Here is an 18,264-nt window from a genome sequence, read left to right as displayed (position 1 = left end):
ATATCCAAAAGTAAACACTTATTTTGAAAAAAACGTAACGTGAAAAACTTCCAGATGAAGTAATGTTTCTATTGGAGAAAACAATTGTTGAATCAGGAAAAGATGACGATGAATCTGGTGACAGTTGTAAAGAAGAGCAAGAAGAAGAAAAAGAAGATAATTATCAGAACATTTTTAATCTAAAGAAAATCTTTTATGTTTATAGCAGAATTTGTTTGATTTAAGGGGTCATCCATAAACTACGTGATCTTTTCCAATAGGGAGGACGCCCAGTGGGTTTGCTTGTGATCAAATATCACCAAATTATATGAAAAAGTAAGTAAAAAATTCTACGGGAAGAGGGTGCCATAGAATCACAAAAAAATTGACCACGTGTTTGTTTGGTTTGATGGCCCCAAATTAAAAAAAAGAATGCCAGATTCGTGTTCAGCATCGTCATATCTTTTCGCATTTAACACACGTTAACTGGGCTTTGGCTAAGACTTTGGCTTTGGCTTTGACTATGTAATCTTGACGCCAGAATAATAAGAAAGACCGTTACATTATATTATCACTCAAACTACTAGGAGTTGTAATCCAAAAAGTGGAAATGTGCCAACACTCACTACTCCCTACTATCACCAATAAAGGTTAATCTCGTGTTTGCAATCCTGAGGCGATAACCTAGAAGACTAAACAAAACAATGATGCCCAATTGCCCAATATCGATGGATGGCAGCATCCTTCTGAATGTGTGCGGCTAAAATTCGGTCAACGATTATTGATAATTCTTTCTCCCCACAATTTGCTCATTCAATCTCAGCTGTGAGCAGCATCGTGTATTCGGCATCAAATAGTGTCTACAGACGCCAGAAATAGTTGTGTGTAGTGTGCAGCGAACCATGACAAAATACAACACTAGTGCGAGCGTGTTGTGGATGATAGTTTACAGTTGTTTGGTTTTGTCGTTTAATTACCAACCCTTGGTGCTCAGGACTGTGGCTGGAGCCCTAAGTCAATTCAATGTCGACAGTGGTGCTGATAACATGTCACTAGAGGATTTCGATCAGTATCTGGGAAGGTAAGAATATTACTAGCATCTGAACATCATTGCTTCAACTTAACTTTCATTCTAGCTACCTTGGTAAGGGCGATAAGCTTGCCTTGGTGCTGGATTACGATGGCACGTTGGCAGAAATTACAGCACATCCGAATCTTACGGCTATGACCCCAGAAATGCGACAAACGCTGCAGAATATTGCTAACAGTGGGAAAGTTTTCGTTGCGGTTATATCTGGGCGCGATGTGGATGGAGTTAAAGCGAAAATTGGCATCGAAAACATTATCTATTCTGGCAATCATGGTCTTGAGGTTCTTTTCCCAAACGGGACTAGGCGTAACCAGGGTATTCCCAAGGAGATTGCTGATAACTTCGGCAAAATGGTTGACCAACTTACCACAGAGGTGACGTTTTGATTCAATAATTAAAATTCCTTAACTAAACGATATGTTAAATGATCATTTACAGCTTGCTCACAACGGAGCTTGGGTAGAGAACAAAAAGGTCTCTTTAACATTCCATTACCGCCAAGTGGACCCCAAGCTGGTTCCCGAACTCGAGGCTCGAGCAAAACAAATAATCGAATCATACGGGTACCGGGCGAACCAAGCTCACGCAGCAGTGGAAGGTAAGCCTCCGATCGAGTGGAACAAAGGACTAGCGGCAGAATACATATTGAGCTCGAGTTTCGATAAGGATTGGAAAAGTCGGAGGATCATCTTCGCTGGGGACGATACCACCGATGAGGATGTGATGAAAGCCATCAAGGGATTTGGAAGATCGTTCAGAGTCGCCAGAGATGATAGTGTAGAAACGAATGCGGATTTTAAAATTCCTTCCGTGCAAGCGGTCTACCACTTGCTCAAATGGATCGAGAAAAAGGTGACTGTCTGAATACCCAGTGTGATAATTGTAATGATTTTTATTTCAATGAAACTTTTGTTCCAATAAAGTATAGTTGAACATTTAATGAAACCAATTAATCACTTTAAGGCGAATGAACTGCAAAGTTTAAAACCTCCTCAAAACAAAAAGAAGAAGAAAATTGATAACTCAATTATTGTGTTTAACATTCATATTTGAATTCCGCATGCCATTCCATTCGCGCTATTCCACAAGTGTGGATCTCCTCCGAATCAAAATTGTCGCGGAAAATTTTATGTTGAATAGTAATAGCATGAAATATCTTTCTGAATTCGTGCCACCTACAATATTGTGCAACTTGCTCGATGCTGATGATGCTAATGCTAATAGTAATAGCATGAAACGTCTAATCTGGTTGTCCTAAATTTTTGATTGTGTCATGAATTTTGATTAAATTGATCGGTTTGTTATATGAAAGGGGTGTAAGTGATTTGATCGATTTCTCTACATCGACCCTCTCTTTTGGTCATAACTCAGCTGCAAACTCTTTCGCAGCTGTATTTGACAATGTGAAAGATAGGTCAGAACCTCATCTATCGGATTCTATAGCAAACTCAAATTGGAACGTTTTTGCAGTTGAGTTATTAACTAAAGAAAAAGTTGATGAAGAGAAATCGATCAAGTCACTTACACTCCTTGCATTCTAAGCCCCTCATATGAGATATGCTTATTACACAACGAGAACGACGCTGCTAGAGAAAATGTATATTTGTCGAAAATCTGCGAATTTCTTGTCTATACTAAGTGGATAGCATGTTAGTTATTCACCTTTTGCTTTCATTTGAAGCAGATGCAGACATTTTCGGTTCTAAATTGTCTGGATTGGAATTAAGAACGGAATTATTAATGTTTGTGGATCCGGAACGCCGAAGAGAATTATTTCTGATATACATGGCGCGACAAAATTGATCATATCTTGTATCAAATTTTGTGCAACCTGAAAGCTTGCTGTTGACCACAGATTTTGAAGACCATGCTAACTTTAGAGACGACTCTATTATTGTGAGATGCACCAAGAAGAACTTCTGAAAATGATTCTTTAAGGTGCAACAAGATTTACAGCTAAAGAAAGGAACGATCAAAATTTGGTCAACATAAATTTTTCGTGTTTTTCTTTTGAGTGTACAAGTAAAAAAACCTGAACACTCCTCATATTGTAGGTGTGTGCATGTAAAATGATCTCTCTAACGTTCCCAGAGGAACTTTGCTTTCTGAACGTAACGTTACTCGCGTAATTTATAGTAGTAGTACTTGAAATGTCTATGCCGAATAACACGCCTTGAATGTATTATGGAGTGGCAAGCTCAAGAATACGCGTGACCATAGTGCAAGTCGGAAGAAATTTCTTTGACAAAAGACTTCCCCAACGGAACGGGAATCGAACCGGAACGTCCGTCATGATAATGACTGACGGTAACCAGCCTGCCTTTGGTCACGGAAGCAACTGCTTTTTGCACACTAAGTTGTCGAAATTGTCAAGTGTGGCCAAATCAATTATAGCTATATATTGTGATTAAAGTTATCGGGGAACATTTATTGACTATCAGAAAGCCTGTATTTGAGAGAATCGAAAACCGGGAGAAGCAGTGATGTCTAGCACTTTTAGGCGTAACCCCAATCTGCCAACCAAAGTCGTCGGGTACAAGTTGGGAGTCTCAAACACAACAGTGCAGCGAGCGGTGAAACGCGTTGAGCCGTGGTCCTACAAGAAGGTGATAACACTGAAACGCGACGACAGGCAGAAAACGACGGCCAAACAACGATCCCGGAAGCTTTATTTAGAGTTATTCCCGAAATTCGATTGCGGGTTTTCAGGGCATCTGCTCCTACGGCTGGAAAATCGATATATTCAAATCCACCGGGACCATCAACAAGGGCATATACGTTAAAAAATTCTTGATGAAACGCCTCTCCTCAACGTCTGCTGCAACGAGAAGTTCTATTTCTATTTTGGCCGGATTTGTCATCCTGCCATTATAGAAAGAAGGCGAATAATAAGCCGAGAATAATACGATGGTGGTGCCCAAAGATCACAACTCTCCCAACACCACGGAGCTTCGCTCCACAGAGAGACACTGTCTTATCGTCAAGCGGAACTTGAAGAAAACGCAAAACGGTAAGAAGCGGAAGATGAATATTTTTCATTGGCTTTGGTGGCTTTAGAAATTAAGTCAAATTGACCCTTAACTATATGGAACGCCGGAACTTCTCCGGCGCTGGCGAGCCTTGAAGAAAATGATGATTTTCATCACAAAATGTATTTTCAGCGATGAGGATCATTCCTGGCAAAATGACTTTGTAAACAAGCAAAATATGCGTTATGCGGTGCAAACCCACATGTGCTTCAAGAATCACCATTGCATCTGCAAAACAAAAGTGTTCGGTCTGATTTTCATGTTGAAGGAGTGATTGGGCCGTATTTCTTCATCGATGAGAACGACCGTCATATTACCGTCAGCGCTATCGCAACGTGTTGGAATCAGAGCTGCATTTTTCATCAATGTCACTGACAACTGACGAGGCACGTTAGTCACTTCCGAATGACAAAAATCTCGATCAAATGGTGACTGACAGAGTACGATGCAACAATTTGCCTCCTACTGAGCTTTGTCAATACGCTTTGACCGATCAAGTAGGCGGTAAAATTGTCCGTAATGAATTGATGATTGTCGCAGATTGCATTTTATTTTCATCAAGCAATGCTTCGATTTTCATTCCGGTTGTTGTTTCTTGTATTTACCGGAGTAAATACTATGTCGAACACGCGATAACGTGTGAGTGATTGCAAACCATTTAGGCAACAGAATATATAGTAGAGCTTGAACAATCTCTACATGCTGAAATAATGAAGAAATTTCTCTTTTCGTTGAAATTTCTGTTCGATATCGAAATTCACGTATTTTAAAGTCCGTTTAGACTCATTTATATCCTTTGTTCACCTCGAAGTATTAGCATTTTATACATGAATGGTATTCAACGTGAACAAATTTATCCTTGTAAACGTGTAAACGTCCATTACATCAGGTGATGTGGTATTTCTTGTCTTGACAATCATAGTACGCTGACTTGCAACGTGCTTTGATGGTCAAAACACTCTGACAAACTATTTAGCATCAAAGAGTGAGGAATTTGTTTTGTCGGTTTATGTATTGTTGCACGTCGTTTGGTGGTAATGTTGCAATGGTCGTCATAGTAGCCCAAATATATGCAGTGACTGTGGCAAATTGCAGCTCTGGTTGGAATACTATTTTCGGCCAGAATTGGAAGATCTTAACAATAATGATATGTGGTACCAACTAGACGGTGCCACTTGCCACACAGCGCACGCTACAATGGATGTATTGAAAAACCTGGTGAACGTGTTATTTCGAGAAATGGACCTGTCGATTTGACGCCATTGGATTTCTTTTTATAGGGCTATGTCAAGTTACTGGTCAATTCAAACAAGCCAGCAATATTAGAAGAGGTGAGAGACAACAACACGAAATTCGCAATATTTCGGTCGAAATGTGTGGCCGAATAGTGTAAAATTGGCTCCAATAGATCGATCGCTGTAAACGGACCCGTGGTGGTCATATGACCGAAATCGAATCTCATTCCTAAAATGTAAGAATCGAACTACAACTAGAATATGATAATCAGTCAAACAGTGTATGATTACCCTTAGCTTTTTGTGTTACAAGCCCTCAAGTTAGCTTTAAAGATTCTCATTTTACGAAAAACCATTGCCTTGAAATTGATCACAATAATCCTCGATATATCTTATGGGCACCTTACACGATCAATATTATTGACAAAAATTGTCTTCAATATCTTGACAACTAGGTTCTTGACATCCGATTTAATCTTAGTCAACATTTTGCCAGCTTACATGGTAAATATCGCCCCGGGACTACGAAAGTACCCGCGATGACTAGTGACGACATAAGAGTTTGGGATCCATTAGATTGGAAGGTTCAAAAACAATTTTAAATTAGTAAATACTTGGAACACTATTTTCCGATATTCCTTCTAAAAATTATTATTATTATTATTTAAAATAAATTTCCGACACAATTTTCGTATAGGATTTTTCACCACTTGCAGAAAAAAGTAATTTTCATTAACGTAGACTGCCGCTCTACGCATAGTTGTCCCATATTCCAAAATCAGCAACTGAGAAAAACGCATTCAAAGCTTTCTAGCATATTTGTCTACCAGAAGCTTCGAGCATTTCTGTTTAGCAATTCACTGGGTTTATAAGTAGAGAACTATTGTTTGATGAAATGTGAAAAGATCTTTCATTTGAATCAATTTATCTGGGTTACAGGATAAAACATTCATGGTGGGACAGTTATGCCTAGAATATCAACATGGGACAATTGAACTTGATGTTGTTTTTTGAAATACTGGGAACAAACAATAAGTTTTTTTTGTGTTTTTGTTTAGATTATGCATAAAAACATCGTCTTATAAAGATGCGACTGATCTGCAATACTTTACAGAATATAAATCTCATTGTTATTAGGCAGTCGCTAACAAGATGTACACGTGTTCTGTTAAACTTTTTTTATTTGTTTGAAAATTAGTTCGTTTTTCCAAACCAGAAATGAAAACATTGCTGAAAGCGTGACATAAAATTCTTGTACTTGAACCGATTTATTTGATATGGATTTACAAAAAAATATATATGATGGGACAGTTATGAATGGATTATCACAATGGGACAATTGAGCTTGATGTTGTTTTTTTAAAAGCTGGGAACAAACTATAACTTTTTTTGTGTTTTTCCAGAAGACTAGGCATAAAAACATCGTTTTATGAAGAAAAGTGAAAATTGTCAAAAAGTCACATGAGACAACTATGCGTAGAACGGCTGTAGAATATTAATTTGATTTGAAAAAGTTAATTTTAATTCATAATTTTCACTCTCAAATTCCTTTTTTTCTTTCTCGAAAACCCATCACAATACAGAAAGTTGTCTCTAATTCGACATACCAAGGCATCACTCAGTGTTGCATCAGAGGCGATTGTGACGTATAATTGGACATTCACGATGACAGTGGTACAGTGTCGATGTCTCGTGGCTAAATATCGCATTAAATGTAACGTAATGTATGCACTTTATACCTTGAATTTACGCGCGATTTTTCACCGTCTGTGATTTTCTAAGATCTTTTCATTGTCAAATTTTATACATATAGCAAAATATGAAGAAACATACAGCTTAGACTAGAATGACTACCCCGCTTATTAGCGTGACAAAAAAGGACCGTATTCAAAACGTTCAAAAACTAACTCATAAAACGCTTTTAACTCCGTTTCTTTCCCTCAACATCAAATTGTCAGCTTACTTTAAGAGGTTTTGTGTTGTATTGCTAAAAGTATCGTATTTTTCTATTAAATGTTTTCATTTGCGTTTTCCAAACCAATTTATTTGATTTATGTTTCCTAGAATTTCAGAAGTTTGTAAATGTCAATTGCAATCGCAAAAACGGCTAACAAAAATGAAATGTCTGCAAATTTACAGACACACTTGCAAACTCAGGCAACTCAGTTTCGAAATCCGTGATGTAAAACGTAAAACATGCATTCATATGAAATGGTATTGATGCTCATCAATATATCAATGTCAATATCAATATCAATATCATGTCATATCAATAATATTTACCGTGTAATGTCCGCTTTAGAAACAGGAAATGATCGATCTTTATTATAATGACTATTGACAGTGTTTTAGAATAACCTCATCTGTAGTGCATTGGATATAGTCGACCATAGTCGAAAATAGAGTTACATCAAAGCTTAAGATGAATCAATACCAAGCAAACCGATTAGATTATTTTCGTTTAAAAAAATGTTTCGGCTTGTAAAAAAAATGACTAAGTACAGGGTGGGCCATTTAAAGTGGAAGGATTTGTTTTTGCAATAGCATAGTAAAGAAGTGGAATTTAAAAATTTTTTTTTTTTGAAATTCATTTATTTTGGTCCAAGGAGATTTGTTCTAACTACTTTTTGATTATGATATCTCGTAAATGACCGCCTCTGGCCTTGACCACAAAATGTGCCCTTTTTTCGGCATTTTCCATCACTTTGCCCAATGTTTCGGCCGATATGGCAGCAATTTCTTGTCGGATATTGTCTTTCAGCGCAGCCAGGGTCCTTGGTTTACCAGTGTATACCTTGGATTTTAAATATCTCCATAAAAAAAAGTCAGGAGGCGTCAAATCAGGTGATCTCGGTGGCCAGTCATAATCGCCGTTTTTCGATATTAATCTTCCGGGGAACATTTCGCGCAATAATTTGGTCGTGGCAGCCGCTGTATGGCATGTAGCGCTGTAGGTCACCCGTCCTGTTGGAACCAGTAATTGTCTTCATTTTCACGAACAAATGGCAATAAAAAATCGCCTAATTCTTGCAAACGATGGCGACCTGATGTCGATGGAGTCTCTGCAACACTGGCTCGAACGGCATCAATATTCTCGTCGAAACGTCTTAGTCGTTGTCTGGACAGATGACTGGCATTACCAACACTACCAGACGATATAAATTTGGCATATAATCGACGTATAGTGTTGTCTCCAGGCGATGTTTTAACTTTATTTTTATTTTTCCACGCACGTTTAGTTAACACAATTGAGAAGTTATTTTGAATGTACAGCTGAACAATTTCAGCGCGTTGTTTAGGTGTGTATTGTTCCATGGTTCAAATTGTACTGAAATGACGTTTCCAACGCGGTATGACATTTGTTAATCTGACATCTCTGTCAAAAGTTATGGGGTTGCCAGATGCTTCCACTTTAAATGGCCCACCCTGTATAACAGTTGCAGAGCAATATAGAACTAGTGTACTTTGCTATATTGGACTACATTCCGATCATCATACTATGGTATATAACAGTTAACCAATGAATGCAAGTGAATATTTGCCGGAGCAGCTGACCTGCGCAAAACAACAACACGCAAATGAACGCCACATCGCTGTTGCACATGTGTCAAAATACAGAGCTGTCAAATATAATCGGCATCAGCAAATACTCGGAGAAAAGTAGTTTTTCGCATTGGAGATTAAATGCTGATAACGTAGTCAATACATTTGAAAATTAACTAGTTTATGTATTGTGTTTCCCTAAATATCAGCACTGAACGTTATATTTATAATTAATGATAATGTCATCTCCCGAGACTAAACTAGAGGTATGTGAAGTTTGTTTATAAATATCAGTTTCAAGCAGACAGATTTTCATCGTAGCTCTATGATGATTACGCCTCGGCGACAGAATCGATGGAAGGCCAAATGTCCGTCCCAACCACAAGCCGAAACTCGACAAATCCTGGGGCGCCCAATTTCAGCACGCTCGATGAACCCATCAAAGAAACATTCGTAAGTGCTTTTTTTTGTCGATCATTTGCAAACTAAATCAATTATTTTTTTTCGCCGTAGCTTCGCGACGTTAAGGCAGTCGGGCTAAAATTCTTTCACGTACTTATACCGAAGGAAAAGAACACACTGCTGCGAGATTGGGATCTATGGGGTCCACTGATTTTGTGCACTTTTATGGCGACAATTTTGCAGGGCTCAGCAGACGATATGTATGACGGGGGTCCGGAGTTCGCTCAGGTTTTTGTGATCGTGTGGATCGGAGCGATGATTGTCACACTGAATTCCAAATTGCTGGGAGGAAACATGTAGGCTGAGGGGGACTGTATGTTGTTCTAAAAATGTTAGCTCGATTCGCTTTGTTTCCAGATCGTTTTTCCAGTCGGTTTGTGTGCTGGGGTACTGCCTGACACCCTGTGCTATAGCACTTCTGCTATGTAGGATTATTCTCGTGGGTGAGCAGACAACGTTTTTGTTTGCTCTGCGGTTACTAGCAGCAGGAACCGGCTTTGGTTGGGCTACTTATGGTAAGTTGTGACAGTAGTATAATTTCAATAAGATGCGAAATTAACAATTCTACGATTCACGAAACATTCTCAGAAATTGAATTGTTTGAAATATTAACAACCAAATTAATTCAGTACTGTCTGGATTTTAGTTGTTTTCGAAATAACAATGTACAATCCGTTTGATTTAGTTTAAATGAAGCTATACTTTTCAATAAAAGGTTGAACTTACAACTTCTATTTCAAGAAGCAAGTGGATAAACAACAAGAAAAATGTCATACCTTAAATTGATTTGCCCATTTCGTATAGATTTAGTTGTTCGGAAAGTATTCATTGCTAGTTGTTTAATTTTAAGTCAATTTGTGCAGCGATTCAGTATGCGGATATCGGCAATCTGTTTTCAACGTGGCGTTGGAAAACATGGACTTAAGCGACGAAAACGGACTAGCGATTGGAAACTCTCATGTGCTTTATGAGCAATTGTAGAACCGCAAGTTTGACATCGTAGCGCTGCAGGAATTGAGCTGGAGAGTATCTACAGTACGTACGTTTCACCGTGGGTATACCATCTACCAGAGCTGCGGTTACCAAAATGATCTAGGAACAATTTTCATTGTGATGGGCAATATACAGAAGCGAGTGATTGCGTGGCGATCAGTCAACTCACGAATGTGCAGATTGAGGAAAAGGGGAGCATCTGTACAGCGCATCTCAGTTAACTAATGAAAACGGCATAATGAAGCTGATTGAAGGAAGCAGATGTCGAAAGCTACGCACATTTGCTCGAAGCTACTCTGCCAGAAGAAGACGAGCTTAATGAGACTCCTCTTGAGGACTGTTAGAACATGATTAAAACAGCCATTAACATCCTTGGTGACGGAGAACGAAGATAACGGGGCGAGTGGTTCGGTTATGAGCGTCAGAAGGTGTTACACGAGAAGAACGCTGAAATATGAACAGATGCTGAAATGCGGAGGAGCTGCAAAGTTAAAGCCTTTCTAATACAAACAAACAAGAAAGGCACAGATGCGGAGACAGTAATCCCAAATCTTCCAGAAGAAGAAGTACCGCCGGGAAGATGAGTGTCAAAAACTAGGACAGCTGAAGCACTCTCATGAGACACAAATTTTATGTCGTAAACTGAATGTATCCTGAAAAGGCTTCGTGGTACGAACAGAAATGTGTCGAAATAAGGATGGGAGTCACCCCCGATCGATCGTTTCAATGAACATTTGTTCGCATAGCTAGACGTAATCACCAGGTTGCTCTGTCTGTAGTGTTAGTATTTACATTTCCGATAACAGTCAGAACGTTTCTGTCGATAGTTTCAGTTGTTGTCGGATAAAATCAAATAGGTTTGGAAAAAACTTATTGAAATGTCTGGAAAAGGTGCTCTGGATTTGTTGCGAGGCTATGATAGTACTTTTTCCCAAATACTCTGGGATTTGATAAGAACAGCAGGTTCGTGTTTTTCAATTCATTGAATTTGTAAAGGAAATCTGCAATGTTGGTAATTTTAGCAACATGATTTACCGATATCACGATCAATCGCATAAAGATGGTGGACTGACTCACACCAACGGTATGAGTAAATGCTGAATATGTGGAATAATTCGATGGGTGCAGTTTCAACTCCATTGCCAAACTGGAGTTTTGGTGAGAACGGAATTATCTAGTATTTTTTATTCTTCCCCGATAGTAATGTGCGTGTGAGGTTCAGTGGGGAAATTTATAGACGTTGCCCGAAAAATTATGAATCGAATGTTCGAATTTATGCAGTGATTGTATCACTACGTCTCACGTCTCACGTCTCTCTCATAGTGTGGGCGGTATGCCAGTGGAAAGAGTGGCGGCTTCTCTATTTAGTTTTTTTGTGATGGCAGCGTCTGTAAGTTGAAGTGATATGCTCTTATTGTGTTCAGACGAGCGCCAGAGTATGTATCGGTACTGAGTATGTATATGTGTCTGCAGTGCATCTCAGATATGGAAGCATAACGATCCCGAATATTTTCAAGAGTGTTTATGTGTCGACATTAGGGTGCCAATGAATGCAAGGGAAAAAATCGACCCTAAAAATTTCAAAAAGTTACCCCATAAAAAATGTTTGCCAGCTCGAGAAAACACCCTATGCCGAATTTCAGCTCAATCGAACTTAAGGGAGAGTGGCGCAAAGCGGTCAAGGTTTGAGTTTTTTGAAAGGAAAGCGGGGTTTTCGAAAAAAAAATTTGATGCCAAATGTCTTCTTCTTCTTCTTTTTGGCTTTGAGAGGGTTTAAACTTTTCAGTTCATTCGCCTCTAGTGCCAAATGTCTTAAAATTGCATGAAGCGTCGAGATCTAGTGTCATCTCGAAAATTTTTTTTGTTCCCCCCTTGGGTGATTTTTCGATTTTCAAAAAACTCAAACTTTGACCGCTTTGCGCCACTCTCCCTTAAGTTCGATTGAGCTGAAATTCGGCATAGGGTGTTTTTTCGAGGTGGTGAACATTTTGTGTAGGGTAACTTTTTGAAATTTTAGGGTCGATTTTTTCCCATACATTACAAGGGAGAGTGCTTTAGTTCGATTGAGCTGAAATTCAGCATAGGGTGTTTTTTCGAGCTGGCGAACATTTTTTATGGGGTAACCTTTTGAAATTCGAGATGACCATTTTCATTGGTACTCTAGTAGACATACTTGCAGAGCGGTCTTGAAGCGGCAGAGTGTGCAGTGGTGTCAGATTATTTTTTTTCATACATACTTAATTTAATTTATTTCATGATTTGTTGAACTTTTCATTTTTCAATTATTCAATTTGTTAATACCTTAACTCCTTTATTCTTTGAATCTTTTAAATTTAAATTTTTCAATTCTTAATTTTTTTCTATATATAGTTTATTTATTAATTCTTGAGTTCTTCAGTTTTTTACTATTATTCTTTCATTCTTTCATTCATTCATTCTTATATTATTACATTCTTTCACTGTTTTACTCATTCGTTCTTTTACTCATTCATTCTTTCATTCCGCCGTCTTGATTGGAGTTCTACGAAGCGTACCCGTGATGTGTAATTGAATATATCACCGGATCGATAGTTTTTTAGGATTTTATAGGTTTTCTCAGTCACCTTTTCAGGTTTCTCCGTCGCGTTTGGAATTTGATAATGAGTACGCACAATGAATAAAACAATATATCATCGATTTGTTTAGAATAGTTCTCTCGGTGACCTTCTCAGGTTTCCCAAAAATAACTCCGCCGTCGATTGAAGTTCTATGAATCGTACCCGTGGTATATAGTTGAATATATCGCAGGGTCAATTGCTTTAGAGGTGTTCTCTCGGTTACCTTCTCAGGTTTCCGACATGTAACCGTCTACTGTCGCGATTGGATTGACGACTGAAAAAGAACCTGTATTTATGAATGAATAGTCGGTCCAATCAATTTAACAGGTTTTCCTTCTCAGGATACCTAAAGAAATTTTTTTCGGAATTTTGTTTCGACGGGTGGTCGATAGTTCGCCCCTAAAATAATCACATCACTTACCTCAGTGAATCCTGATTTTACCTCTTCCCTATCCCTTCCTTGATAAACACTAGGGAACCACGCTATAGAGGCGACCCTTCTGGCCTTTGGGCGGCGAATATCATACTAACATTCCTTTCCTTCCCGTAAGGACGTGGCCTGCGTCGTTATTGACTAAAGCTCGAATCACCGAAACTTGCACAATGAGAATTATTTGCTAGCCCAAGCGTCATTCAGTGTGTTCTTTGTGTAATTTGCTGGTTCAGGTCCATCACGGAGAGCAACTACGAATTGTACAGTCTACCCAAGCTCAAACTGAAGCTCAAGCTCAAGTATGTCGAATAATTGGAATTCAAGGAGTTATAATGCTAGGAACCAATATTTTTGGTGCTGATCTGATTGTTCCATTATCTATTTGATGATTCAAATGCAGAAATTTTGGTAATTATAACATTAAAAAACACAATTGCCTCTCTTCGTTTATTGCAGTGCTGTGCACAGAAAATAGTAATTATATGAGCAGCGTTCCAATGGTTTCTTATATTCATCTATTAGGAAACAGTAAGTAATAAGGAACTATCATGAAAAACATGTTTGGACTCTACAAAGAATGTGCTTCAAATATAGATTTAGCTTGTAGCACATTATACTGATAATTGATGATTTTCGTACGATGAATGAAATCTGTATGGAACTACGTCCGTTATGCGTACAAACAATGATTTTTCGAAAACATTTTTTTTCAGAATTGCTCAAATGTTTTCTAACAAAAAATGTTTGTTTGCATGTTGAGCAAACGTATTACATTGCGTAGAATGCATAACTGCCGAAAAGTTTTTTTTGTCCATTTTGAAAAATTTTGTCCATTTTGTCGCTTACGTCTCCTATACAAACATGGGCCGTTCTGTACACACTTGCCATTTCTTACGTTTTGATTCACTCTATAGTTGCGGCCAAAACGAAACCGGTCAGCGAACCATAAACAGTCCGTGTACAATTTCGCTAGTGGGATTTAAGTTTTTTAGACGGAAAGTGTAAAAAGAAAAAAAAAGTGTAATACTTTTTGTTAGCCTAATTAATATAAGATCATTGTTTGCTCATCGATGCACGTCTTTCGGGAACATATTGGGGTACAAATTGAAAATCAGAATCGAGCGCATTGTGAAAATTGTTCAATTTCAAACGCTTACTGCTCAGTCATTTCATGATGGATTGTTTAATTTTTTACGTCAATCGATCTCGGCACTCCATAATAATTTTTTATATTGAATAAAATGATATATGTCATGAAACTAACTATCGAACAATTGAAAAATCTCAACCCCTATCCTAACGGGAATATCCACTTCTAATTGGTCGAAATTGACGACACATGCGCCGGTTCCCTAACAGAGACATCGAAACCTAGCTACCTGGGGGAAATCGGCATTGCAAATACATGAAAGTAGGGGGAACTTTGATCCTACCGAAAAGTGTTCCTTAACAGAGACATCAAAACCAAGCTGCCTGGGGGAAATCCACATTGCAAATTATTGGAGGCGAATGAACTGCAAAGTTTAAAGCCTCTTAAAAACAAAGAAACGTGAAACATTGCAAATAGATGAAAGTAGGGGGAGCTTTTATTCCCACTGAAATGTGTTCCCTAACAGAGACATCAAAACCAAGGTGCTTTCATTTGGTTGCTTCGTGAAATTTCATATCAATGACGGTTCGTGTATTGTGAAAATTTTAGTGAATTTTAGTGTAATTGTAAAATTATATATGGTAGCCGTTGTGTTAGAAATGACTTGATATATGAAACGATTTATTTCAATTTCCATAAATAAAAACCAAGGTGTATTCCCGCTCGAGAACGGGTCGTTCGGTTTAAGCTGTCTGTTTTGTTGTGTCCATTTTCACCCATGGAAAGTTCATGCGGCGAGAAAAAATTGGAAAAGTGAATAAATATTCGAAAAAGTGATTTCCCATATACACCGCATATAGTAGTAGGTGTTGTTAGTCCAATTAAAATTCGCATTGGGTTGAATAAACACTCAGAAAGTAAAAAAAAAACAAAATTTCCTTTTCCATTTGAAAAATTGTTTGCTCTATATAAAAGTAACATGTTTTTACTGATGAGAATAATAGATAATTGTGTTCGTTATTGGTAATTATCTCATATTACTTTTTTTTTTATTTCATCCATAGATGACACAGAAGGCATCTCGTATAGGGTCACAGAGGGCGGTTTTCATCATATCTCATTCCAATTCGGTTTCTTCTATCTGATACGCACCACCCAACGACTGTTTACCATATTTCTGTCATCACCACTCGGTAAACACTGGTGGAGTGAACAAACAATACCCAACAACCAAACAAAATTGCCCTTTTCAGGGCCACCAAATCATTATCAATGAGTTTAACGATGTAATTCAAACATATCCAAAATCAACAGATAGCCTAACGGAATCCTACATCAACTATGCGGTCGTGTCTCGGACACAACCCTCCTGTGACTTTTTTTAATTTTTTTTTTAAATTTAAGTCCATTCCGGCAAAACCGACCGGATTTCATTGACAGGAAAATACATCCTTACTATTTGAAGATGCTTCGTGTTTATGCTTGGGAGACAAAACGGTAGAGTTGAACTAATATTCAGCTGAAAACGGCCCAGCGGTCATTCTTACCTGTGAATGAAGTCCACGGATCACCATAAAATCAATCATCAAACCCATATTTCATTGCACAGTCCCGTATGCTAATTTCTACAGGGTACAAATGCACTGGATATGACAGTAAAGATTGCTTTGGCAAATCGACCAACCAGAATTTGGGATTTTCGAATGGCTAATGCTTTAGTTTTCTTAGCTTATTGGCCACATATCTGGTGAATGCTCACCCAAGCTGGGATCAAAATTCCCGTGTTTGTCCGGACCAACGGACAACGTGAAACGCCCTTTCAATACGAAAAACATAATTGGTGACTGACCTTTCTAGACAGGAATCTCAACCAGTTTGTTTTTTATAATTCAAAATCTGTTCAATCCAATCACGTATCATTTGCACCTGGTTCATGTTCATATAGAGCTCAAGAGAGGGGATTTGAAATAATAGAAACATGATCTTGAAAATTCATGAGAATTTTTGGGTGTAGTTTTACCCTAATTTGCGACAGGAAAAAGAGTGGAAATATTTGAACTTTAATATTAAGTTGATTTGTGTATCTAATGACTTATTTCTATTGGCAGTGCATTTGTTTATTTTTAATTTCAAGTGCTGCATTTGAACATCGGAATTGTTTTATTGTAAATTTGTGAAAATGTACGCCAAAGAAGTCATAACGAGTTTGTTGCTCGCTCAGAAGCCTTCGAACGAGATTGCTAAATTGGTAGCATGTCATTTTTTTCGCAACAAAAAGTCTCTAGAGGATGGTCCTAAGCAGCGAAAGTCGGGAAGTGGAGGTCCGCAGTTTGCACGTACGCCAAACGTGATGAAATCGGCTCGTGCGAAGCTTACTCGCATCCCAAACAACAATTACTCGCAAACTTGCCCAGGGAACCAACATTTCTGAAAAACTCATGCGAAGAATAATCAAAGAAGACTTGCACACATCTTCCAGGGCTATGAGATTCCTTTCTTTGTAAAACAGCGGAAAAGATAATCCTGTTCTCCGATTAAAATATGCTCAGCATCGATGCTGGGTCTGAAAGCTGCACCGGTGAGAATGCCAAACCGGTGCATCCGGCTGGTGTCATGATGCTTGGCTTTCTGACCTCGAACGATTTGATAATGCCGCGCTTCCCTGTGTGAATACCACCTTCTCTGAGGATCAATACGTTGTTCAGCAACAGGGTGGAACGTCATGTCATACATAAAAATCGAACTCAACGGTTGCTGATTCAAAATATGAAGTTATGGCTGAATGATTTGTGGCCCCCTAGCAGTCTGGACCCGTGGGATTATTCGACTTTAGCGTATGTTAAAGCAAACACCTGCGAAATGTCACCGTAGTGTGAAAACTGAAGTCTGTCATGATGCAAAAATGGCAGTTGATGTCGAAGCACTACGTGAGTTCCGCCGTTGTCTTGAGGATGTTTCTGATAAAAATGGAGGACACATCGAGTAAATTTGTTTGATAGAACCTAATTAAGATAACTTAAAGTTCATTTAAATATCGTTAATTAGTTGGCAAAAAAATTCAAATCAGTCCAGCAATTCGAAAGCTATGTATTTTTTTTATAAATTATTATATTCGCCAAAATCAGCAAAAGAGCCCATTTTTCAGACCAACTTTGCTCAGGTAAATAAAAAAAACGGATCCGATAACGACGAAATAATGAGCAAAACGGAGCTTTTCTCATGTACTTGTTAATTATTTTTTTCAACCTATATTTGAACAATTTTTAAAACATTTGTCAACAAAAAGAACCATTTATCACAGTTTTCTGATTTGGGAAACGAAAAAAAAAACAGATCGGTTTAAAGTTAATATTCCAATGCTATTGTTTTTTTATGAAAATTGTTGTTCGCTTTTTACAAACCATTTTTTTCTGCTCCTATTTCAGCATCCATCATATTCCTAGGAGACAGCCAGCCAGTCAACCGGAAGGCCCTTGCCGTCTACCCAATTTTTCTGTTCTATTTCATCATTTCGTGGCTAGTGGTATCCCATAGTAACGTTTAATGGTCAAACTCGAAGGGCGCCAAAAGAGCACAGGACCATTTGCAATAGGAGAGCAGAGACAAAATGACGGAAGTTCGGGAGCCACCGGTTTTACCGAATCGAGTTAAGTGAAAGGTGATTCTAGCTAATCCTTCGAATGTGATGTATATAAATCTAGTGGCAAAGCTAGGGGTGACTATTAGTAGCAAACGTCGCCGCACAGCTTGAGTATGAGTCGCTTTTTATCAATCGAAAACATTCTATAATTTAATTCCTTCAAAAGATGTACT

At 38.2% G+C, this 18,264-nt stretch overlaps 2 protein-coding genes across 2 annotated transcripts; both read left to right on the top strand.

Annotated features, from left to right (window-relative positions):
* Positions 1-627: 627 nt before the first annotated feature.
* LOC129780618 (uncharacterized) lies at positions 628-2,014 on the top strand. Its single transcript, XM_055789078.1, has 3 exons — positions 628-1,060; positions 1,116-1,443; positions 1,508-2,014. Exons 1-3 carry the CDS (start codon positions 882-884, stop codon positions 1,931-1,933), a joined length of 933 nt encoding a protein of 310 aa, XP_055645053.1. The 5' UTR covers positions 628-881; the 3' UTR covers positions 1,934-2,014.
* A 6,916-nt stretch (positions 2,015-8,930) lies between these two features.
* On the top strand, positions 8,931-18,245 carry LOC129780621 (protein YIPF6). Its single transcript, XM_055789086.1, has 5 exons — positions 8,931-9,142; positions 9,198-9,329; positions 9,390-9,634; positions 9,696-9,853; positions 17,877-18,245. Exons 1-5 carry the CDS (start codon positions 9,110-9,112, stop codon positions 17,993-17,995), a joined length of 687 nt encoding a protein of 228 aa, XP_055645061.1. The 5' UTR covers positions 8,931-9,109; the 3' UTR covers positions 17,996-18,245.
* Positions 18,246-18,264: the final 19 nt, after the last annotated feature.

Source organism: Toxorhynchites rutilus, chromosome 3 (assembly GCF_029784135.1).
Source record: "Toxorhynchites rutilus septentrionalis strain SRP chromosome 3, ASM2978413v1, whole genome shotgun sequence".
Lineage (NCBI taxonomy): Eukaryota > Metazoa > Arthropoda > Insecta > Diptera > Culicidae > Toxorhynchites > Toxorhynchites rutilus.
The sequence above is the reverse complement of the archived record's forward strand: the minus strand, read 5'-3'. Positions and strand labels throughout refer to the sequence as shown.